Source organism: Patella vulgata, chromosome 6 (genome assembly GCF_932274485.2).
Source record: "Patella vulgata chromosome 6, xgPatVulg1.2, whole genome shotgun sequence".
Taxonomy (NCBI): Eukaryota; Metazoa; Mollusca; class Gastropoda; family Patellidae; genus Patella; species Patella vulgata.
Window position 1 is genome coordinate 13821969 of NC_065884.2, and position 27384 is coordinate 13849352.

Below are 27384 nucleotides of genomic sequence, written 5' to 3' on the forward strand. Positions count from 1 at the left end.
GTCGCCTGTCCAACCTCGTGGGTTTTCTCTGGGTCCTCCGGTTTCCTCCCACTGCTAAAGACCCCTACGCGCAAGCGAATTATTGAAATAAAATTAAACCATATGTTAGTCCCGAAATGACCTAGTTTGTGTCGAGTGGACGTTAAACCCCATTTCTCTCTCTCTCTCTGATTTGTAACTGGAAAGGGTTTTTTTTACTTGTAAGCCAATGTATACAGTACCCCATGCTATGCGCCCTGTCCTGCAACACAGAAACAAGGAAACCAGACTGAAAAACCATGAGGAACATCCTAATCCTGTAACGAGATTGAACCCGGAACCTCAGGATTAGTGAGCCTGCACCACCATGACTCCAGTATCATTTTGGAATAGAATACACAGGCTATTGACAATTTGAAACATGAGTCAATGATTCCTATTCTTTTGTGTTTAGTATAGTACTACAGAAAGTATAACAAACATTCTATATATTTATTAGTAGATTTATGACCTATGTGTAATCAATTATATAGTTAATTATACACTACTTGACTGCTATAAATTCAGTAAATTCCCTGTTTATTTTGGATCTCATGTTTATTCAACAAGGCCGAAAGCTGTGTCTCTGATAACCATTTATCAGCACCCTGGTTGATATACACAAGATCTACAAGAAACATATGGTTTCAATGTCTTATCACAAGACCCATGAGAGTTCTGGGTTAATTTGCAATTAACTGACTAGCTTGACCAGTACTCACTATGCGATAAATGTAGTGTTGGTGTAATATAGTAGAAACCATATTTATACTACTGTCAATACTAGATCATAACACTCCCTGCCAATAACAAGATTTATATCAAACCTTTTCTTCAATATGAATAAACATAAAAAATACTGTAACTCCCTGCCAAATACTGCAACTCCCTGCCTATAACAAGATTTACAACTAACTTCTTTCTAAGATATGATATGAATAAACATAAAAATACTGTAACTCTCTGCAAAATACAAGATCTATAACAAACTTCTATCTTAGATATGATATATAAATAAACATAAAAATACTGGAACTCCCTGCAAAACAACAAGATTTATAAGTTATGATATTAGTTGAATATATAATTCCCTGCAAATAACACAATTTATAACAAACTCTTTCATGTTCTAGATACAAGTTGAGTAAACATAACAATACTGTAACTCCCTGACAATAACAAGATTTACAACAAACTTCAGTTGAATAAACATAAAAATACCGTAACTTCCTGCCAATATCAAGATTTATAACAAAATCTTCCTTGTTGAATAAACAAAAATACTGTAACTCTCTGACAATAACAATATTTACAACAAACTCTTTCTTGTTCTTAGATAAACATAAAAATACAGTAACTCCCTGACAATAACAAGATATACAACCAACTCTTCCTTGTTCTTAGATATGAGTTGAATAATGAATGTGATGGTGCTGAAATTTGTTTCTTGCTCAGAAAAAACAGTAGTAGGTACATGTATATAATAAAACAAGTACTAGTCATTGAAACACATATTAGAACAGATATAAAATAAAATTCTCACTTCCCTCTGTATATTTATAAGAAATAAAGTTTGGCTTCCAAGCAGGTGTATGTATATAAAACAAGAACTACTGTCATTGAAACACAATAAGATAAATCTCTCTTCCTTCTGTATAATTTGTAAGGAATAAAGTTTGGCTTCTGTTGAAATTTTAAAATTCTGAGTTCCCCCTGTATAATTATTAGAATAGAGCTTTGTTACTAGATTTAAAATAAATTCCAAGACGATGAGCAATGATAATAATTATACTTAATGAGCAGTCAGAACCAAAGTAGATGATGTAGTCATTAGGAATAATTCATTTAATCAGTTTCAATTGTATTATGAAAGGTGATCATTGAATGTTCAACCAAATAACCTTGACAACAGACAACAGCATTAAATCTCTGGCACCATTATATAAACTTGCATATATTTCAGAAGGAATAGATCTAAGATTGTGAAACCATCAAATTAGAGTCATTATTTTGCATAATGTACCAGAGCACTTTCTGGTCTTTTTTTGTTAAAAAGATAAGATTTATCAATTGTGAGTAAAAACTATAGACAGTGTTTATAAATAAGATAGTTTGTATAAATACTGTACCTTGTCATCGTCAGGACCCCATAGAAATAACGACTGGTTGGTGTGCATAGTGACGTAATAATCATCCCATTCTGTTTCTAATTAGTAATCCACATATCGACAACTAGCATTTTACTATAAGGTAGATGCATCCAGTTGCATCATGAAAATTTGGCAACTAAATTTGGGACAGTAGTTCTCTTACTATACATCACAGGCGTTGGTTGGTTGGTGTAGAGGTATATTTCTGGTTTGTATTTGTAGGGCGCAGCAGCATATAATATAGCTTAAACCTACACCATACCTCTAAATACTAGGATATCAGATTCTCATATCTTTCACTCAAGTTAGAATTAGTAAGCACAAGTTCCAGATTACAGTGATAAGATCACCATGTTCTCATATCTCTCTCGATGTTGTGATACACAAAATTCTTTTACGCACAGATGCTCTAGAAAAAAAAAATTGAATTCATCAACTAAATGGGTGATTTTTTTTTACAAATGACAAATGTATTCAGATGAATTGTGTTGGAAAGACGATATTTTTCCCCCCCAGTAATTATCTTAATATTACATAATTTCTTTCCACCATCTTTCCTTTAGTACCTCATAAAGATATAAATCTTAAACTGATCAAGAATTCTAAGCTCAACAATAGTCAATTGGTAAAGAAAAAAATACAAACAAGACATTAAACTTATTAACTGAAAGTTAATGTATTCGAGGGTCACAAAACATTCGGGAAGAATAGAATATATTTTGCATTAATGATTCTACCATGACTGATGTGATTCTCGTTGAGTTTAACATGTATTCTCAATACTTGACTAAGAATTCTAAGATACAAGAGTTGTGTAATATAATAAACCATGGCAATCCCATACCACGTCCCATCCCAAGTCATTCACATCAAAATTATATTCTATTAAAACACACACTTCTTCTTCATAAAAAACGAGGTTTCTTTTAAAAGCTGGTATGCAATAGGCATTTAGTACATAAACATTGGGCTTAAAGCCACGATCTTCGTATTACTAAGTTCCTGAAACTGTCCTTGATTTGGCAGTTCCTCACAAGTAACTTAAAGTGAAAGTTACTAGTCAAGAAAGAAAAATTTGTTCTGGGCGGAGATTAAATATTGTATGATCTCATCCCAGCAACAGTTTTAACTCATTTCATCAAGAATAATTTGACCTTTCCTCTTCTATTTTTGATTATGAGGGTTGAAAAGTTTAAACTAGAGAAACTCTTCTAAAATTGTAAGAAGCCTGCTTTAAAAATTGCACTGAAGAGAAACAAGGCATTCCACACATAATAGAAAAAGCAATGATCACAATGTTCTTTGTTGCTGACTCATACAATACCACTTTCTTCATGTTGATCATAATTTTGATAATAAATATATGTATCTCTTTTGTCCATCCTCTTCTTAAGAATACTTCTGAATATATCTTGTGTATATATTTGGTTTTGACCAAGTTTTCGAACTTTTCAAACTTAAAATTTTTGTTTTATGAATAACTATGATTTCAGTTATTCTGTAATGTTACACTGTTACTGTTCCAATATTTCATTGTTTGTCCATGAATTCATCACCTCTTCTGTTAAATAAGAAAATGTAACTATTCCAATATTTCGATTGCAAGTTAATTAATTTACATGTTTTTAATCAATGTGTTGAAAACACTCCCACTGGAATCAAATGAAAATTGTCCATAAAACTAAGTGTTGATTGTATTTTCATCCAAGTAGAATTACAAGATGTTCTCTTGATAATGAACTCCGCAATTATCTCTTCACAGATGGTAACAGATATTAAAAATAATCACCCAAAACATTCTGCTTTCAACCAAACAAAATGTCAAAATGAACGTATATATCCTCCCACTGGATATTTGTACCTTCACTCCTGGTTTTCTTTTTTTATTTATTTGATTATTGCACAGAAGTAACTCATTGCTTTCTGTCAATGTCCATTTACTTCTAGCCCAATGAAATGTGTATTTATTTTCTATGTCTTTGCCAGGAAATCCTATTTTGTATTTCTTTTTTTCGTGGTAAATGCCATTGAAGCATGCATCTCATTTGATTGCTTTTAAGTCGGTGAGTAGGGAGAAGAAAAAGACAAGTATATTGAAATAGATTAGCTATATCTAGAGGGGGTAGAATTATACTTGTTGAAACCAACGGCGAACAAATCATCTCTTTTATATAGTACTTGTAGGAGGAAAATCTCCAGAGTCAGTCAATATGAAAAAACACAATTTGATATCATTAAGCTCAAATGACTGCTCATTGTAATATCCTATTAATAATTAGAAATATTCTGACCTTAAATAGGAGCTGAAAAAGACAAGAATAGAACTCAAAATAGCGTTGGTGGCGCCTTGCAGACATCTCCGAAATAATTTCCTTCTATTGATACGCTCACAATATGATGTCATTAGGATCAAATGAGTATACTCTTGAAATAACCTAATAATAATTAGACATTTCTGATCTTAGCTTTTTGAATCTGACTGGCTGGTTCCGACCAAGGTAATAACATCTATATATTGACTGGCTGGTTTTCTGACCAAGCATGACACATTTAAGGAATTCCGCTCTGAACATATGCAGATTATTTACTTTGTTACCACTTTGGGTGATTACCAATTTTATATTTTTTCCTTGAAAATTGTCAAATTTTGACCCACGGGCCAGGTGGAGGGTCATTTACGGTATGTATGTCAAGATTCAAAGGGTTTAATAGCAGCTGATAAAACAAGGCCGGAGCTGTGGACTCTTAAAGACATCGTCCAGATACATTCCCCTTCTTATACATACACCAGTAGTTTTCTTAGGTCTTACAGTGTCCTTGTATTTTTCGGTCCACAGTTTTTGTCCTTCCTGCGAGGCTGCGACCATTATCAGTCCTAATTGCTTGTGAACAGGTTACAGATCACATTTCTTCAGTGGTTTTTTTTCCGATTTGCAAGAATTGTTGATTTGATCATGATGCACAATTTTTCTTTTTTTTGTCATAAATCGTAATGTTATCTCCCCTATTTAATTCCAAACTTTTGAATGTAATAATACAGTGCAGATTTCAATATGGCATTTTCAAAAAAAGTTTTGGATAGGTTAAAGGTTTTTTGAGATTTGTTGATAATGATTTGAGAGCTTTCATGTGTTATTAGTTATTTGATATGCAGTCCTCCTACACTTCCTGGTTGCAGCAAACATCCAGAATAGAATGAAAAATTATGTTCTTATATGCAAAATATCGGGATAATCTGATATAACGATATGAGTTATGAGAATCTCTCTTATGGATATAGGTTTCTATACATGTAGTCTGGTATATTGTCATCTATAAATATAGATATTAGTATATAAGTATCACCTGCTTATGTAGGTACACAATATATAACAGGTCTAATATTAGACATTTCTGTTCTAAGATGCAAATGCTAATTACAAACTATATCTCCAGAATTCAAAACACCACCCAAATTCTTAGCAACATAAACTAATTCAAAATAAAAATTCATTGAAATTTCTTGTAATGAAACTCCCGATTTTTGTTTATCTCCAATCGTGGAACTGAAGATTCCAAACTCGTACTAAATGTAATGGACAGAAGAATCCCTTGAACATTAGGATTAAATGGTGCATCATAATATAGTTAAGTATATGGATCTATGGATCCTGAGATCCATACATATAATATAAGTATGCATGTAGATCCAAGAAAGTTATCCCTATATGTTTGTCTTGGACCAGAGATATTTAGATCATAAACTAAAGATATTTAGATGTGCAATTAGAGATGTTAATTTTAGACCTTAAGATGTTTATTTCTAGATGATTGATCTCAAGATAGCCAGATAATTGCAGGTCTTTTTTCTGGCTTTAAATGTTATATAAATTATTTAGACATTAATTTTATTCACATCATACAAGCCTATAGTCAACTATCTAGATCATTGAATTGATGAGAACACCTGCACCGTATAATAATTTAACGATCTACAGATATGAAATTATAATTTTTTATTTTTTTTCCCCAAAAAAAGTATTGTACGCCACAGTATATAATTGAGACTGCTCCAACATAATTTGGTAGTTTTTATTGCAATAATAATGTAATAAGAGTTAATTTTGTATGTACATACATACATGTACATTGATAATATGGTGTAATTATGTTACTAGATAATACACTGAGTATAATGCATGTTGATATCAGCATGTCAAGATATCTACATCACCTGTTTAACATATAACATTGATATAAATAGATTACACCATACATTATCACATGCACATTTCCGCACCATGAAAGACCTATACTCTAAAACATCAAGTTATTGTCAGTATTTAATTCGCGTTGGGTTGGGTTGGGGGGGGGGGGGCTGCATGGTCTAACATGCGCACTTTAGATTACTGTCATTATTAAGTCAAGTGATGAGTAAGTTCACCTGTCTAACCTTGGTGGTTTTCTTCAGGTTTCCTCCCACTGCTTAAGAACCCTAGGTGTAAGCCAATTATTAAAATAAAATTGAATCATGTTAGCCCCAAAATGGCATTGTTTGTGATGAGTGGGCATTAAGCCCCATTTATCCCTCTCAATCTTATTAAGGTTTGTGAACAGAAATTGTATTGTTTTAAAAATTAATCTTTGATTTAACTTGTTTTTCAACTTGGACATGTACTTCATTTTGACTTATTTCCAACCCTTCCCATAATATTCCAAGTCAGATACATTCTTGATTTATACGAATTTATTTGTAACAGATACTACCAATGTATGTTTTATGAATAAGAGAAATGAAAGAAAAACAGTACCGACCAGGTATTGTGTAATGCGATCATTTTAAATGCATAATATTAGAAATTTTACCAAGGTATAAAAAGATTCTATCCCGATCTGACAATAAGGGAGATTATTTATTTACTTCTTGATGTAAGTGCATGTTTATTATATCAATAAACCATGGTGAAAATAATAAAATGTACATTAGTGTGTGAAATGTTTAATACAGATTGTAGTTCACAAATAAACATAATGTTGATATAATATAAAGACGGTTCTACTGGATTAAAGTGACATTAATAGCTCTATCTCAAAAATGTTTTCATTGAAATTGAGTAGGCTACTGTTATTACATTCCTAAAATTCAAACTGTATAGAATTTGTTGTGGCATACTAGAATATGTAATAATGCACCTTTTTAGATTTAATTGGGCAGCTGTTTGTTTGGAACAACTTTAAGAGATTCTTTTCTTCACTAATTGTTTACTTTTTCACTGATCATTCACCTTGTAAATATTTCATCTTTTAACATGTAATTGTCTGTGATATCACCTAAGTGGACACACATACACACTCAGATCAAAAGGAAACAAACATCTAAGTACAGCAATTTACACAGTATTAATGTCTTAATATATTTATGCAGGACGGAGGGCCCGACAAGGACAGCTGTCTAGTCCTTCGGATGATACGAAAAACTCAGGTCCCATGTATATATTGGAATGCACGTAAAAGATCCCCTGGCAGTTGGAATTCGATATAAGAGTAGGTGATAGTGCCGCTGCCCGGGCAAAATTTCCCTCATAGCACACTGTATGGCATATGCCTGTCTTCATTAGCCCAGTTTTGGAGCAGAACAGTAGGACGTTAAACCCCATTTCATTTCTTAATATTTTTAAATTGTGAACAAATTATGCTTTAAAGTCTATTCCTAATGTGAAAACCCAAGATGGGCTTCAAAATCAGAAAACAACTATTTCAAGATTATGGGGGCTTTGTGTTAATATCTTTTTGATTATTTAGTAATCTTAATGCAGAATGAATAAGTAGTATTAACAGCACAAAGCTGGGTTCTCCTTTGAGCCTTTTAATGGCTGTTGATACAGTGAGAGTGAGATTGTGGTGAGTGCCAAAGTTTATATTTGGAATCCCCAAGTTCTATCCCTATTTGACGAGAGTTGTATATGGTTAGTTTAGTCATTAAGATTTCCAACTTGACTTGGTTTTATGAGGCCATCTTGATACTAATCTGGTCATTTACTACCCTCTTATTGCTTAACTACAAATACTAATCTAAACATTTTTCTCTTAACACAAGTTGTTGACTTCAATCACAAAATTGTTTTTCCTGAAAATCGTATTGAAATTTGTAGCAATAGATAGGAACTATGTCAATATAGTAGTCATGGAATACAGTCTTTATTTAAACATCATTTAGCTTACAGTAGTAGTCATGAAAAATTGATTAATATATTTCTAAGTGTTGCGATGAAAATGTCTTTTTCATGAGATTAAATTGTATATATACAAGATAAGGTTATAAACTCTGAGGTTATTACATTCCAATATCTATGATCTTTGAACCCAGTTCTGTTGGAACTGTCTTCTGAATTGAAATGGGGTTTAACATCCTCTTTTCTGCTCCAAGCAGATTAATGAAGAGAAATGAAATGGGGTTTAACGTCCTACTGTTCTGCTCCTATACTGGGCTAATGAAGACGGGCATACACCATACAGTGTGCTATGAGGGAAATTTTGCCCGGACAGCAGCACTATTGCCTACTCTTATATCGAATTCCAACTGCCAAGGGATCTTTTACATTCTTTCCAATGGTTACACGGGACCTCGGTTTTTCGTCTCATCCGAAGGACTAGACAGCTGTCCTTGTCAGGCCCTCCGTCCTGCATCACTGACAAGGGGAAACCACGTCGGAAAATCTGGATGAACTTTCTCAGCCAATGCATTGATCGAACACCCGACCTCCAGGCTAGCGAGCCAACGCCTTACCCACTTAGCCACCGCAGTAATGAAGAGAGAATTGAATACATTAATCTGGCTGAGTGGTTATTGAGTCAACGGGTGTGGTTTCGATTCCCCGGTTGTACGTGACAAGGAGTAAGGTCGCCTGTCCAACCTCGTGGGTTTTCTCCAGGTCCTCCGGTTTCCTCCCACTGCTAAAGACCCATACGCGCATGCAAATTGTTGAAATAAAATTGAACCATATGTTAGTCCCTAAATGACCTAGTTTGTGACGAGTGGATGTTAAACCCCATCTCTCTTTCTTTCTTATCAGAAGAAAATAAAAATTGTCATGAGTTAGTTTCTCAATGGAAAAATTTGAAATGAAATGAAATGGGGTTTAACATCCTACATTTTTGCTCCGAACTAGCTTCTCCATATAGTGTGCTATGAGGGAAATTTTGCCAATAGAGCGGCACTACAGCCTACTATTATATCGAATTCCAACTGTCAAGGGATCTTTTACGTGTACGCCAATGTGTACACAGGACCTCGGTTTTTCATATCATCCGAATGACTAGGCAGCTGTCCTTGTCAGGCCCTCCTTCCTGCATCACTGACAATAAGGGGAAACCACACCACGCCAGAAAATCTGGACGAAATTTCTCGGCCAATGTAGGGATCGACCACCCGACCTCTAGGCTAGCGAGCCAGTGTCTTACCCACTTAGCCACTGTGACTCTAGGAAAAATTAGAATAAAGATATGAATTCTATATCTGGATAAACTCATTTATTATGTTAAATTTAAAGAAATATTGATTTTTCTACATCATGATCTGAGTTAGAGATAAATATGGACTTGAGATCTAATTTAGCATAGAAGGAAAATAAAATTGAAATTTATCATTGAAGAAAAAAGATCGTACTAGACTTTATTCCATAATGAAATTGTCAATATGAATGGGTTTTTATTAGATTAATTTTATCACAATACAGCTGATACAGCCGATGGTTATCCTTGACAAACATAGATTGAAGAATAAATAAGTATTTTATCAGAAAATATGGTGGTGGTTTTTTGTAGGGTAAATTCACTTAAATGGAGTAGCATTTGAAAATATTCTTAATTTGAAAACAACCATATAACTGATGTCTAGAAAAATATTGACATTACCCAATTATCTGAAATAATCTGAATTTATTTGATTGTCATGTTTGGAATAGAAACAGTCCTGGGTGGATCCAGAAAACCTTCTAGAGTTAAAAAAGAAAATAGCCATTACAATTTCTTTAATATGATTCTAGAATGTGTCCTCAAATTTCTATAAAAATTCTGTCTGAAGAATACGTCTGATGTGTAAAGTGATTTGGTTGTCTGTTGTTAAAACATGGTGTATGATGGTGAGGATTCTGAAACTAAAAAGTCTCCATAGATCTGTCTTCAGCGCGGATCAATAAAGCTTATAGTGGTATTTTTAGTTAGTTTTATACTAGGTATAAGTACTACCGAAACAAGTCAGGATATTTTACCATATGGCTACTAGAATCACCGAAGATATTAGGTGGATTATAGTACATACAAGTGGATAACGACAGTATTACTACACCATATAAGGACGTATGGATTTGACTGGAGGCGGAGAATAATAAGAGATTTTATAGACGGTTCTATGAACAATATCCATTTTACTGAATGCATCATTACTTTCCACCATACACTTCATCTTCATGATTAGATCGGATAAAAAAAAAATCACCACATGATATTAAGATTCTATTACAAACCTCCTATGAAAATGTATTACACAAGATCAAGTAATTGAAGACCTCTGGAGATGTTTTTCCTGGTAGTTTACCAGAATCTTTTAAATGGTGATGGAATTTGCTATAGAGAGTGGACAATCTACCCTTGTTGGTAATAAAGTCCAATCAATGCATCTTTAAAGGACAATATTGGTGTCGGTCATTATCACATATGTGATAGAACTAGTTAAACACATTCCAAATATAATAACACAGAGATCATTGCTACGATAGATGCGTAGTGAAGCCTCGTGACTTCCTTTTGTAGAACCCTTCACCACGCATCTATCGTAGCAATGATCTCGGTGTTAAAATTTATTTGGAACATTTTTAAACCAGTTCTATCACATATGTGATAATGACTGACACCAATATTGTCCTTTAAGTATGATTGGTACATATGCACTAGAAAATGCCTGACATAACTTGAATGGTATTTAATAAAACGTTGCCACCAACAACTAGTAATGGTAATTAACGAGAATATATCGTGACACGTTATCATATGTTATATATATATCATATATTATTTAATATACTAGATACATATAATCGCTTTACACACTTTTTTTTTTACTCAACTTCTCAATTATTAATGCAAGTCTTTTTTTCTTTCCAATATTCTGATATTAAAACAACAAACGGATATAATAATTTACTTTTCATGACTCATGCATTATGTTTTGGATGAAAGGAACTGGAATGATATTGATGTATTAACTTCTGACTTTACCAGTCAGGCTAATGAAAGCGTGCATATGCCTTGCAGTGTACTATGAGACCATTTTGACCGACAGCAGTGCTATAGTCTCCTTTCATTACAATTTCCTGGGGAAGGTGGGGGGGGGGTGTCTAGTGGTTTAACGTGTGGGCATGAAATAATAAGATCTGTCATTGAGTCAAGTGACATGGTTTCGATTCCCTGCTTGTATGTGACAAGGAATATTGAAATAAAATTGAACTTTGTTAGTCCCGAAATGACCAATTTTGTGCTTAGTGGACGTTAAACTGCCTTTCTCTCTCTATTACAATTTCCAACTGTGGATAAATCTTTAATGTACTACCAATGTAAACAAAATAGGACATCTGGTGGGGGGGGGGTGTATCAAAACAACTAGATGCTTTCTCTATACCCACCTGGAGTAGCCTGAGGAACGTTTTCGGCTAACACTGGGAACGGACCTGGGATCTCCTGGTGAGTGACTCTCAAGCCTGGACATAAGGCACCCGTCACCGACTTTGTCAAGTACAAATTATTACACAAGTCAAGTCTGGACATAAGGCATTTGCCGCAGATATTGTCAGACACAAATTACTACACAATGTTTTTATTATAATATATATGTTGTGTGATAATTTGTGTCACAGACATCTTTCTTTGACAGGTGCCTTATGTCCAGAATTGATGACTTGGTGCCATTCTCACTGATACACTGTGGTTCTCTTGCAGGAAATAAAACAAACTGCATGTTGAAGGAGCATTGCCAAAATTTAAGAAAATCATTAAATTCAGTAATTTCAAGATGACCTGATACTATCTTTTAGCCTCAAAATTATTAAACGATCAAGGGAAACGATTCTATAAGTTTATGAGAAATCAATAAATATTGTTTTGTCATTATTGTTAGTTATTCATATGTGACCCACTCCTACGAAACCAGGCACCTGTCACACGACTTCATTTTATACTAAGGCACAAATGCATAAACTGTATGTCTTGTTGCTGTGAATGAGCCAAACACAACTCCAAATAATACGACAAATTTTAAAAGAATTGCATTTTTGGTAAGCTTATGGCTGTTGACTATTCAAATATGCTGCCAGCTCTATTTTTATAAAAATGACCAAGAGCCTGGTTTTGTGAGAGCAGCTCACATATTAAAGAATTGATGACATACAAACGGACATGAATGGTGGCAATACGAAACCCAATTACATGTAGGCGTGTAAAAATAACTTTCTTTGGCATTAATTCGTCTTTCTTTGGCTATTGGTATCTTTATTGAAACACAAAAAGTGAATTCCAGCGTAATGTCTTAAATACAAGTAGTGTCTTCATGAATGGTTTATTTCCGTACTTGGTGTTTATTTCTAACTTTATGGACATGTTGTCTGTCAATTCTATAAATGGATGACTTCACAGATAAAAATCTTTTCTAAAGCTATTGACAGGGAAATAATGGCAAAAAAGAGAGTTCAGCATCTCTTAAAATCTATTTATTCAAAGTCACATTTCTTCATCTTTTTCAGATTGTATTGGTTACAGACCGAAACACAAACAAACCACGTGGCTACGCTTTCATTGAGTATGAACACGAACGAGACATGCATTGTAAGTACAATATTGTTATTTTAGATTTTATTCCATTTCCACGCTCTCGCTGGTCTTAATGGCACCATTACAATTATATTCAAAGTAAATTTTATTTAAAAAAAAAAAAAAAAAAAAAATGGATATAGCTGTCAGTAACCACATGGACTGGTGATTTGCCGTATGATTTTTGAACTGAAATATATTTATACATGCTGCTGGTGCCTATAAAGTTGTTAAAAAAAAAATAGAAGTGAACTATTTTGTTGGTTGATGAATTAACACAGTTGTGATTATTAGTCTTTGCAATCGGAGCATTTCGTGACATCTAGTATAGTTTTACTGATGTTACCAAAATATTTTTCTATAGAAATTATTACTCCAAACTATGTGAGGTAACCCAAAATATCTGAGTCTTTGGTGACCTCATGTACTTGCATATATAGTAGTGTTAGTGAAATACCATCATCAGAGCTACATCCAGTATGGCTTTAAAGATAATGTTACAATAACATCACTTTTTCTATAGAAATTATTACTCTATAGAAAAGTAACCAACAAATTTCATACAAATGATCCTCAAATATACATACAGAAATTTAAGTGTACAAATTGTACATTACAGCCAAAGTTATTTGACATAAATTTCACAGTTAGTGCAATTCAGGTGCTTTAAAGTTACAACTAAATATAAACTGCATCCGAGAAAATACTATTAATAAAATACAAAATCGAAATCAAATAGGTTATTGAAAGCTCATGTTGTGATTAAATGCACATGGTGTCTGCGAGAGAGTTGGAGTGAATTTATAGCTGATATAACCGTTGGTCCTGATGGGATCAAATTCTATAATCAATAGGGCTAGCTTTTCAAACACCTGACTGTGACAGACAAATTATGCAACACCCAAATTAGGCTGCAAGTTTTGAAGGAAAAAAGTTGTTTGTAACCCAGAAATCAATACACAGATGGGTTAAAACACCACCAGTGCCAAACCAGTGTCTTTCTAACAGGTTCCTCTATATTCGATCTCCTTTTTATATCGACTAATTCACGACCAATGTCTGAACCTGGCGTCAAAAAATTTCTCAGATAAGTTGTTGCCATGGATTGAACTTTGCAGAGTTGTTTATGTAGATATCAAACCTTGCATGTCAGAAATAGGCTGGCAGATTTTTTGTTCTTGTTTTGCAATTTATAACTCAGGAAAACTGTGTGGTGGTTCTGATTGATTGCTTACTTGAATGTGTTTTCAAGGAATTACACTCCATGTGTTCATCTAGAAGACAAGAGACATCACTTAAAGCAACAAATAGTTTATTTCCCTAACAGATTTAATCCATCTTGTAAATGATTTTACCAAAAGATTAATGGCCTTATTTTGTGCGGTATTTTAAAAAGATAAAAATTAATTTTCTCTTTACTAATATCTTAACATTTATTGCTGAGATTTCAAAAAAGTATACTCAATTAATATTAATGTAGTGATTTCTGATTATATGGCAGGCTTAAAAAAAACTATTAATGGACCAGTAGTACCAGAAGAGGGAAAATTTGGCATTTGCTCCAATATCAGCAGAAATATCTCTGAATATCTTCAAAGTTTTTCGTAGAGATGTTGAGATAATTTATCTAATGACATAAAAGTTTCTGATCATTGAGGCGCCTTGAATTTTATTATCAATTATCTATAAAGATTATCTTAAGAACCGTATGAAATCTGTAAAATTTCTTACTTACTGGTTGTTGATAACTAGGTCTTGTATATCTTACACTATAACTTAATTTTTACCCTGATTTATCTTCAGAGACAAAAAAATCAATAAAATTCCTCATTTTGTCCAATTTCATGACTAAACCTGCTAATTTTTAAATCTGACTCTGGAACACAAGTCTCAAGTCTGTTGTTACTTGGCCATTATATATACATTGACAAAATATACTCTAGTTTTCTGGTAAAACATGTCTAGATCTAAAAGAAAAGGGGTGAGGTGATATCCTAAGGTTTCGTCATTAAGTCAAGTGGCATGGTTTTCGATCCCACACTTGTAAAGCCTAAGATAAGAATTAAAAAGTTAAATACAAGCTTGTGGATTTTCTCTAGATCCCCGGGTTTCCTCCCCCTGCTAAAGACCCCTATGCGCAAGCAAATTATTGAAATAAAACTGAATATGTTAGTCCCAAAATGACCTAGTTTGTGTCAAGTGGACAAACCACCCCTCCCTCTCTCCCTCCCTCTCTCTCTCTCTCTCTCTCTCTCTCTCTGAAAAAGGTTAAATAGTTAAAAGATATGCATCATTCATAAAGTATGCCAATAACCAGAAGACGACAGGGTTGATCCCAGTATTGGCCCTCAAAGGCCAAGTATCTAGTTGTTCAGATGGGTTTAAAAAACTGAGCTCTCTTATATACCAGTGAAATCACATTAAAGATCATCGGACAGTTGAAACCAAAATATGAGTATGATGTAGTGCCATGCTAGGGTAAAATTTCCCTCAAAGCACTCTATGGTATATGTATATGCAGAAAAATAGGGCATTAAACAACATTTCACCACAAAACACAGCAGATGTTTGATAATTGATTCATATGCAGCTTATTTTAAATAAATTATTTGTACACAAAAAATGTTTGAATGACATTTTGCATTGTTATTTGATTTTGCGATTTGAAATTAAATCGTAAATTCAAACATTTTCTGTTTCACCATGATGATTGCCACCATATTTAATGTTTTCTGAAAACCAACATCTACTATGATTAAATAAAAGTAATCAAATTAATGTCATTTTACAATTCTAGAAATTATAAATAGTTCCGAAAGCCTATGTGAAGTGAAATTAAATATTGATCGCTTATAAAATTCTAAATTAAATATAAGTCTTAAATGTTAAGCAGTTCTAAAATACTACAAAAAAATACTAATCTTTTGTAACAGCAATGTACCTCATTAGCCCGTTTGGGAGCCACGGTGGCTAAGTGGGAAGGACGCTGGCTCGCTAGCCTGGGGATCGGGTGTTCGATCTGTGCATTGGCTGAGAAAGTTAATTGGGATTTTCCGACGTGGTTTCCCCTTGTCAGTGATTCAGTACGGAGGGCCTGACAAGGAAAGCTGTGTAGTTGTTAGGATGGGACGAAAAACCGAGGTTCCATGTATACATTGGCATGCACATAATAGAGACCCTTGGCAGTTGGAGTAGGCCATAATGCTGCTCCCCGGGCAAAATTTCCCTCATATAGCACACAGTGTGGCGTGTGCTCGTTTTCATTAGCCCAGGCGGAGCAGAACAGTAAGACATTAAATCCTATTTCATTTTCATTTCATTAGCCCGTTAGTGCAGAGAAGTAGAACATTAAACCGGATTTCATTAATTTTAGCTTAGTTTGAAGACCAAATATAAGCTTAAATGGTAATGAGTTCTGACTAAACCATCACATAATAGTAAACTAAAAAAAGAAGTAATATATCGTAATGGTAGATACTATCTATCTATGTCACTATTGGTTCACCAATCGATATATATTTATAACATACTGCAGTCTTTCCTTCAATTTATCTATATTATAGTCTACTGGGGAGATACAAGATTATTCCCTACAGTATTCTAGATTTAATCCATTCACATGTCATACTACATACACATCTTGTATCCCACAATATATTTATCTGGTCCCAAAGACAAGATTATTCCCTACAGTATTCTCGATTTAACCCATTAACATGACATATTACATACACATCAGAATCCCACAATACATTTATTTATCGTTACCCAAAGCCCATTTTGTTATGTTGTAGATACTTATAAATGAAGTATATTCCTTTAATAACAAATCACATTTGTTAAGTAATAGAAAGACTCATGAGTGGTGTGAGTCTATGTTATTGTCCGAAAATGAGTTTATTCGGTCAGTTTTACTGCTTTTCAGTTTCATGATCTTGGAATCAATTTTGAATTTAAATGAACTACCATAAATAAAGTTTAGTGAAATATGAAGAAATGGATTATTTTACTTCATGATAGATGTAATCTTGTAAAACTGTCCATTTTCTGTATTCATTACTGATAGAGCGGTGGATATAATCAAATTCGATTAAATGACCTGTGATATTTCCCTGTTTAGTCTCGCAGACGTCATAAAAAATTAAATGGCTCTACCATTTTATAGAACCACTTATTTAAAAATATATATATATATATATATAAAAAATATAAAAAAAACAAAAAACGCTTTGTCTGACTAAACAGTGTAATCCAGAAGTCATTGTGACTATCATAATGAAAGAAGTTTAGAATCTCTACAGAGTTACTGGCCCTTACAGTTTTATTTTAAAAGTTCTTTCAGTCATTCAACAATCTAAAACAATATTTCTATGCCATTATGTTGATAACAGACTTAGGAATTTCTATAGATACAATGTGTGTATTTTTAAAATATATACTTTATAGCATGCACCCGCTCCCACATTCTCAGTTTAAATATAAAAGTATAACTTGGTATACACAGAAAATGCAATGATTGCATATATAATATATAGATAATGGTTTTGTAATAAATTTGAATGCTACTATTAATGTTAACAGGTAAATTTTACTGGGGAATTAGCCAGGTAAGAAATCATGGAATGTAAATAAAACATTCTATAAGTACTAGTGTTGATTTGTTTTGTCTTGAAAACTAATAAAAAGACGTATCATATCTGGAAATTTGTACGAACTCTTTTGATATATTTAGTTTTAAAATGAGAAATGCCATTAATTGGTGTTTAATAAATTTGTGCTTTAAGACGACGTCTGCATTAAAAATATTCTTTAATAAAAAATAAAGCCAGAATTTTGTAGGGACAAAGTGTTAGTCTCTAGGGAAAGTGTAAACAAAACCAAGCTGTACTAAAACAAAGTGTAAGTCAATGGGGAAGTGTAAACAAAAACAAAATGTAAGTCAATGGAGAAAGTGTAAACAAAACAAAGTGTAAGTCATTGGGGGAAAGTGTAAGCAAAACATTGTGTAAATCAATTGGGAAAGTGTAAACAAAAGAAAGTGTAAGTCAGTGGTAAAATGTAAACAAAACAAAATGTAAGTCAATGGGAAAAGTGTAAATTAAACAAAGTGTAAACAAAACAAAGTGTATGTCAATTGGGGAAAGCGTAAATCAAATATAGCCATAACAATGTAAGTCAGAAGGGTAAAATGTAATTTGGAAACTGAACTTAATGGGCATTTTTTTTATTTTTCTTCAGCCCTCTGAAAGGCCTGTCTAGGCTTCTACACTATTGTTCTGAAAGATTGCTAAAAACTACACCATTGTTGGGTTTGTATGATTTGGTAAGACTGGGTCATTAAAAGAAACAATTCCAAAACACAAATGATATAAACTTGTTATAAGATATCCAATTTGGCTCTTTCATACTTTCATTCGGTGCTTTAAAACAACAGGCAGATAGTTAAAATTACTCAGTTTGCGATAGTCATGCTGATTTCAAAATTGTTAGGATTTCTCCATTTACATGCAAACAGAAACACAGCATATCCACATATTACACTTTTTTTTTCTTACTACAAAACAAACAAAAATAATTAGAAAGTATTACATTTACTGTGAATTATGATGTAATTTGGGTCATATTGTGGGGGTCAAAGGGCAATTTAAGCTAATGGTGCAAGTTGGAAAAATCCCTATAAAAGATACTGTAACCAATTGTCAAAATTTTAAAATTCGAAAATAACAGAAATGTGATATTTTCTAAAGATAATTTATAATAAAAAAAAACTCAGGTAAGCTTAAACTGGGCGGGTAAGTAAAACCGGCGGATTAAAAAACCACTGGACTACGAACCGCATTGGTGACGGCTTGTTGCAACACAAGACTTAATAACAAGTCAAAGATATAGGACTATAGGTAGTATGTGGCGTAAGTTTCTATCTTTTCGTTGTAAATTTTTACGGGCCCCAGTTAAAAAAAAAAAAAAAAAAAAAAAATCCCCCTCCTCAACCAAAAAAACCAGTAGGTATAAATTTAGTTATTACAGTTGTAAGTACTTGTAATAACTTGTAAAAAACATTTGGCAAATAAAAAAAAGTTTCTAGCAATCTGGTCTGAAAAAAGTATTAATCCCCTAATTTCTTTTTTCAGGTAAGTTTAAGGGACCCATAGATATTGGTGTATCTCGACACCAGGGAATCAGACTTCTTGTATATCAGTTTGAAAGTATTTAGCCAAAGATGTAGTTGCTGACAACTGAAACTGCTCATGTTTAAGCACCTACTTCTTTGGGCTAGAAAACCAGAACTTAATTCCCTTGTGTCTTGATGTCACTTCTAGAAATGAGTTAAGTGTTTCATAATATTTTATTGCAGGACAGCAAGAGGGTGAGGCAAAGATTTTACAAATTGTTTCCTTGAATATAATCAAGGAGACAATTTGAATGGTTATCTATTGGAAATCGTTCACATGTTGCTCCAAAAAATACTTGAAAAATAAATATATCTTTGAAATTGTCTCAGGACTTTTGTCCACGTTAGCCTTCAAGAGAAAGTATTTTAGAAAAAGCAATTATACTTGAAAAATAAATATATCTTTGAAATTGTTAGCCTTCAAGAGAATGTATTTTAGAAAATGAAATTGTTGCTTCATCAACATTGACTATGCAGTTGACACATCTATTCAAGTAAAGTTTTGGGAAGTTAAAACATGGTTTATTTAATTTATTTTTTTGGCTGAACATGTGTGAAAGTTTCAATAGATAAAATACAGTATTAATGTTTTTATTCACTTGGTTGTTTTTCTTTTTTTTTCTAGCCGCATATAAAAATGCTGATGGTAAAAAGATTGATGGTAGAAGGGTTTTGGTTGATGTTGAACGAGGTCGAACAGTTAAGGGATGGAGACCCAGAAGATTAGGTGAGAGTTGCTAAAAAATAAAACATAAAGATATGTTCCTTTCAGATTGAGGGGGTTGTAAGGTCGAGTGGGTTAACATCTGTCCTTCAGACCATAAGATCTATCATTGAGTCATGTGGCATGATTTCGATTCCCATTCTTGCACGTGATGAGAAGTAGGGTCGTCTGTCCAAACTTGTGAGGTTTCTCAGTGCCCTCTGGTTTCCTTGCTCTATTAAGGACCCCTACACGAAAACTAATTATTGAAATGAAATTGAATCATATGTTACCCGAAACATCTAGATAATGGCAATTATTGTAGGGGACTGGTTCAGTTGCTAGATTTGCACCTTGGGGAAACAGCTCTGCACTGCCCCCACCCCACCCTGGTGATGTAAATCATGTTTTTGTTTTGTTAAATGTTCTGATCTCAACTAAATCAAAAATGAATGCAATTGCAACACATATACTGAATTGTTAGTGAAGGGAAATAACTCTTGTAGGGTATTTTAAATAGAAAATAATAACAAGTGTAAGTTATGAAATACAAATATAATGTGTGTGAGTAATTACTTGCAAGGAAAGCCCCTTAGTACACACTAAGTAGAGAGCTGCTATGGCTCGGCGGAAAATGTACTGGCTCACTGAAGTGATGGCCGATAAAGTTTGTGGGGATTTTCCACCATGGTTTTGGTGGCGGAGGGCCTTTCAAGGATAGCGTCTATAGTCCTTTTATTGGGACACAAAACTTCGGTCCCATGTACACCCTGGCTTGCATGATGTGAAAGAACCCTTGACAATTGGAATTGGATATAAGAGTAGACCAGAATGCTGCTGTTTGGGCAGAATTTCACTAATAGTACAGTGTATGGTGTATGCCCATTTTCAATAACCCATTTCATTTTGCATGGTACAGATCAGGTGACATTATGCAACATTTGTTTGGCTTTATTTAATAAATTTATTTATCTACATATAGGTGGTGGACTTGGAGGCACACGAAAAGGTGGACCGGATGAAAATACCCGATTTTCTGGACGAGAAGGGTAAGTGTTTTTTTTTTCATTAATACTGCAGAACTTTTGCAAGTTTTTAAAGTACCAAAGGGGGACCGGTTTCGATCATTTTCATTTCTGAAAATAAAAATGTAATTATAAAAGTTGTGCTTTATTTAATATCTTTTACTAGTTATACTCACTATGTATAAATCTTCTGTGCTGGATATATCTAATAAAGTATTATCTGAGTGCCATCTTCTCATCTTGCAGAAGTTATCGGGAAGATCGACGCTCTCGGAGTCGAGAGAGGATGCCGGAACGGGAGAGAGGAGGTGACCGTGCTGAAAGAGATACAAGGAGACGTCGTACTAGAAGTAGAGATCGTGAAGAGAGGCGTAAAAGGAGTCCAGTTCGTGAACGAGAAAGAGAACGTGTTGAAAGGAGGAGATCTCGTAGTAGAGACAGACGTAATAAAGACTGGGAGGATCGTGGTGTTGCACCTGAAGGTATAAAATAATAAAATATTGTATAAATTAAGCCTAATACTAATAGGGGGTTAAAAAAGAGTAAATTAGACTAGTTTTAAAAAAAACTAACAGAGGTGTTTAAATCAATTTAACTAACATATAAACACAAGGTACAATTTTATCGATACACAATTACCGAGTTTAATACTAAGTGACGTTTCGACGAAGATACTCTCGTCTTTATCAAGCATTTGCTTAGTATTTATGGATACAAAATTACTGAGCTATTAAAATAGCTCAGTAATTTTGTATCCATAAAATTGTACCTTGTGTTAATATTCAATTACTAAATGCCAATCGAAGGTTAACTAACATAGTTATATGAGAGAACATTCACTGGTTTATTATACACAAGCACAGCGCTTTCAAAAGTATCCTCTTATAGTTGTCAAACACAATGACATTTAATAAACTGAAAGATCTATATGAATGTACAATGTGAAGCCATACTTCATTAATTTGTCAAGATGATTAAAGGGGTTCATACATTTTAACAATCATATTAACAACAAAGTACTTATGATGACAATCTGATTAAAACACAGACCCTATTTCGTTTCGTTTTTTATAGTTCACAATTGCGTTTTAATTGTCTTTACTACACTAGGATCTGGAAGAGTTGTTATATTACCTGCATTTTGGTTGAATGGGGGATTAGCAAATGAAATGGTCTGTTACGGCAAGTTCTTGGTGTGCCATGCACGGAACTGTGGGTAAACCACTAGAAACATCACCGCTGATTGATTAATCAATGTCGTACGACCCCTGACACGACCTTCCAGTACAACGTGTCGGATCTTCATGTAGTGTAGGCCATCGAAAGTATAATAAAACCGAAACAAAATATACATCTGTATTTTAATCCGATTGTTATGATGATAAAGGTAAACAGGAAACCATTATGTATGTTGTTACACTATCATTGGAGGAGTCTGTCGTTGAGGAGGCTTTTCTTAAAAGCTAACCTATCTTGGCCACCTGTTGTACACAGCTTGCTTTGGACTCATTTAGTAAGCTGTTTTCCTGGCAAAATGAAGACATTTGCCCATGCATAATTAACTCGTAACCATAGCCAACAGTGTTGGCCGAGACATTCATCAGGTGTTACGGCGCGATTCCCCATTGTCAGTGGTGTAGGACGGAAGGTCTGGCAATGGACAATGTATAATTGTTTAGATGGGATGGAAAACCGAGGTCCCGTGTACACAGTGGTGTGCATTTAAAAAGAACTTTGACAGTTGGAATTTAAAATAATAGAAGGCTGTAGCTGCACTGTCTGGACAAAATTTCACTCAGTCATAGCGCACGGCATGGTGTATGTCTGTCTTCATTAGCCCAGTCGGTGCAAAACAGTAGGACATTAAACCCTATTTCTTTTCTTTTTTGTGTACTGTAAATAGCCAATGACAACAGAAAGACCTTGTCCATTATTGATCTATTTATAATCTCAATGAAATCTCATGCATAATGCAACTAAAATCAGCTGTCCAAACAGCCAACGCTCTAATTATAGGTTAGATCTGTGATAGTGTAGTAAATCAGAACCATAAAGATTAACCGAAATACAGATGTAATTTTAACACCTTTAGCACTTGTTACATGTAAATATTGACTACCCCAGTTCCTTGAAGAAGATTAAGAGAAAAGTGATATATTATGATACTGGTATATCCCTGAACAGATCGAAAATGTGGTTCCTTAAACTTTCTCAAAGCACCTGAATATATGAAGAGCTTTCCATATACCTCAGCTTTGCACGTGACAGGGCAATTTGGAGTTGTCTTAGGAACCATGGATTGTGGGGTGTTCTATATTATAATACCCCTTAAGAGATCGAAAATGTTCCTTAAACCTTCTCAAACCACCTGAGATATGTGAAGAGCGTTTCATGCACCTCAGCTTTGCACATGACAGGGCAATTTGGGGTTGTCTTAGGAGCCATGAGTTTTGGGGTTCTTGGTGCAAAAGGGTTAATTTAATTTACAGTTGGCAGAGTTAAATATTAAATCTTAATGTACCTATTTAACAAGAATGTATATTTTGTATTTTTTTTAATTGCAGAAGAAGAGGAAGCAGGTAGAAAAGACAGAAAGAGAAGTCGACGTAGTAGATCACGAGATCGTAAACGTAGCCGATCACGAGACAGGAAAAGGAGAAGAAGCAGAAGCCGAGATAGAAGACGATCACGTGATCGTAGAATTAAAGAAGAACCTGTTGATGAGGATCAAGTTATTAAAATCAAAGAAGAGAAGGTTGATGATGACTACAGATATGGTGTTATGGCTCGTAACGAAGAAAGTCAAGAGGAGGACAGAAAGACTTTCGACATGTCCATAGTTAAGCATGAAGAAGGTGAAGATGATCAAGATGAGAATGGGGATCGTGAGGAGGAAGAAGAAGAGGAGGAAGATGATGGTGATTATTATCAACAACGCGAATATGGCGTGAAAGAAGAAAAATATGAAGGACAGGAAAAGGGATATGCTAATTAGATTTAATAACGAGACTGGGGAAGGAGAATAACTAATAATTACGGCGATTAAGAAGTTTAGCTTTTATGAATGACGAGAAAATTAATAAATTAATTAGATCAGTAGACCAGTGGGGTTTTAATCATTCTATCCAATGGGCATATAATCCTAAATACACCAAGTATTAACTTTTATGAATTGAAGCATTTGTTTGTTTTGCAAATAACAATTATGTTACTTTTAGTTAGATCACTTGATTTTTAACTTTGAACATCTTTCTAATATATCACTTTATTTAACATGCAGTGATTTAATTCAGATTTACAGAGTTGGATATTAATACTTTATGGTAAACTTGTTCTTCATTGTTCTTCATTTGAGTGTCAAATGTCAAATCGAATGGGAAGATAAGAGTAGTTAATAATGCTTGCCAACAAGAAACAGCCTTCATTGTATTGGGTAACATGTGGAATTATTCTCTTGGTAGGCATTGTGATTTATTGAAAAGATTAGGCTACCTTAGCATTTATTTTAGTATTTTTTAAATTAAATAATATGAAGACAAGATTCCTTGTTATCTTTGTTATAATTTGTCTTAGTATCTAGGTTATTATTAGAATAAATTTATCTTCAAACTTATCTGAATGGATTTTATAACTTGGTATCTAGGTTTAATGATAATATACATTTATCCACATACATACCTTGATGGATTTTTAATGTAAAACTATCATGTTGTGGCTTGCCTGTTTCTCTTATAGATGTGCTGAACAAAATGTTTTAATTTTATTCATAACTTAGCTTCATTTCCTTATTGGGCTACAGTCGCTGTTTTGTAGGCCTGTGTTTTGTATTGTATATATAATGCCATTTGTAATTGTAAAACATGATTTCTCCTAAGTTCATTGTTTTATTTCATGTAATATTTGTATCATTTGTGCAATTCATCATTTTATCATTGTATTTTAGTGATCATTCATTCAATCATTAATTGTTTTCATCAATACTATTATTATATTCAGTGTGAATTTGAGCTATTGATAGAATATAATTATTGTCATTAGTTTATGACATGTAATTCTCTCGGAAGGTTATTAACTATGAAGGATTGGAATCCATAGAACTAGTCTGTTAGATGTTATGAGTGTAACAGAGATTTCTTGTTCATACTTTGATCTGGACAATGAAAAATGTGTATTCTCAACTGCTTGTATTGTCAACAGTGGATATTTCACAATCGGTCATCTTTTAAACTAACGATATAATGATGAAAAATAAGAAATTTTGTGGAATACTGGATTTTCCATTCATTTTCATTTCTTTAAGTTACTTCTTACTAAATCATGGTTTAGATGAAGATCAATGACTAAATCATTGTTTCGGTGTAGATTACTGACTAGATCATGATTTAGGTAAAGGTAAAGATTGCTGATTAAATCATGGTATAGGTAAAGATGACTAAATCATGGTATAGGTAAAGATTAATGACTAAATCATTGTTTCGGTGTAGATTACTGACTAGACCATGATTTAGGTAAAGATTACTGACTAAATCATTGTGTAGGTAAAGATTTCTGACTAAATCATGGTTTAGGTAAAGATGACAAAGTCATGGATTAGGTAAAGATTGCTGACTAAATCATGGTCTAGATAAAGATAAATGACTAATCATTGTTTAGGTAAAGATTACTGACTAAATCATGGTTTAGGTGAAGATTACTGATTAGTCTTGAGTAACACCTGTATTGTGTATCAAAATATTAATTGCATATGGTCTCTGTAATTAAATTAGTAAGGTGTTTAGATTTAGAACCATAACTTTGCTGTCCATGATTTGTTTTTGTTGAAGACCTATTTATCAACACTGGAGTTTAAAAATTACCTTGCTTTAACCATGATATAACTCTGTTCTTTAAAATTTATATTGTATGATTAAAAAGACTTCATTCATTGTTTGCACAGAAAATATATATAAATATCTCTCCTCAAAGTGAATTATGGCTAAAGGAGAAAATTTTGAGTTCTTATTATTAATCACTGGGCTTCAAAATGCCATTGAAACTGGATGAGTTTTATTTATGTATCTTAGTAAGGCACCAGGTGGAATTTAAATGCAGGTTTTTGTTATTTGTTTAATTGAGTAACTCTGCTTCAAAATAAACCTATTCACACTGACATCTATTGTTTTACTTCCTGTTCTTCAGGACAAATATACCCTTGGTTATCTCAAACTGGCATTGGTAAAGTTCACCTCTAGGTGCAGATCCAGGAGTTGGGGGGGGGGGGGGGCAGCACGCTGGTCCCTATGAGTTTAATTTTGTTAACAGTGGTTATCTCTGGTAAAGTTCATCTTTAGGTGCAGATCCAAGGAAACTTGGAATGCTGGTCCCTGTGAGTTTAATTTTGTTACCCTTGGTTATCTCTAGAAAAGTTCACTTCTAGGTGCGGATCCAGGGGTGGGGGGTCTAGCAGGAAACTTGAAACCAAGTCCTTGTGAGATTTTTAATTTTTGTCACTGGTTCCACCCCATTTCGTAAATTATTATAGATATTTTCATGTAACAAACTAACATCTTGAACTGTCGCAAATATGCCCAAGATTTGATTGCAACTAAATGTGAATGCTTATACCAAACAAACACAAAAGTAAGTGCAGGGAGACAGCTCCACGCACAAACAATTAATTACATAAGACAAACCTACGGGTCTATGGACAGGCCACAATATACACTTACAACTCGAGCAACAAATAAATGCACTTATCACTTATCAGATCAAGTGAATGTATCCGGGGCTAACCATATGCGTCCACTGCGCTCTACAGTCACGGTCAAAATGAAAAACTAACAATAACGGAAGCAACTCAAGAAAAGGAAAGAGAATATTTCCCAAAGGTGTCATACTGGTCATGATCGGCTATGTGCTACAACAAATATCAATGTAGGCACATTGATTGAAAAAACCTTGATAACCATGAGTAAATTCCAGGTTATCAAACAGCACGTTTATTTTTTGACATAAATGTCCACACTGAGAAGTATATATCCAAAAATGGGAGGTAGTGTGAAGTCTGTAATTACGGTGTACTGATATAATTATACACGTGTTATTAATCTGTTAATACAGAAGATACTATAATTACTACGGATAGCTGACAGATTAATGTAATAAAACTTGCTATAAATCTTAATTTACAGTGATGAATTGAAGAAGGGTCGTGTGATTATTGGCACATCTTATAGATTGACCAATGTGTGGGCGCAAAGAAAGGTTGCGTGTCTGCGATATCACCATTGTGGAAGCAGACGTTTCACAGCAAAGGGATGTTGGTTGTAGACATTTCCGGGCCCACCTACCATAATGAGGCATTCCCCTGGCCTTCTACCAAGGAGATATAGATGCTAGAAATTTCCCAAGCCTTCTACCATATAAATAATACACATTTTCCGGGGCCTTCTACCAAAGAGATATTGATATTAGATATTTCCCAGGCCTTCTACCAAA

The 27384-nt window shown here is 33.7% G+C and overlaps 1 protein-coding gene across 1 annotated transcript in view; it reads left to right on the forward strand.

Annotated features, from left to right (window-relative positions):
- The window catches only part of LOC126825300 (U1 small nuclear ribonucleoprotein 70 kDa), an 89125-nt gene extending 63069 nt beyond the window's left edge, over nucleotides 1-26056 (forward strand). Inside the window, exons 6-10 of the mRNA XM_050554883.2 lie at nucleotides 12941-13022; nucleotides 19805-19906; nucleotides 20865-20931; nucleotides 21154-21389; nucleotides 23472-26056. Of these exons, the coding sequence (XP_050410840.1) occupies nucleotides 12941-13022; nucleotides 19805-19906; nucleotides 20865-20931; nucleotides 21154-21389; nucleotides 23472-23902 (918 nt within the window). The 3' untranslated portion in view covers nucleotides 23903-26056. The remainder of the gene's footprint in view (nucleotides 1-12940; nucleotides 13023-19804; nucleotides 19907-20864; nucleotides 20932-21153; nucleotides 21390-23471) is intronic.
- The last annotated feature ends 1328 nt before the right edge of the window (nucleotides 26057-27384 follow it).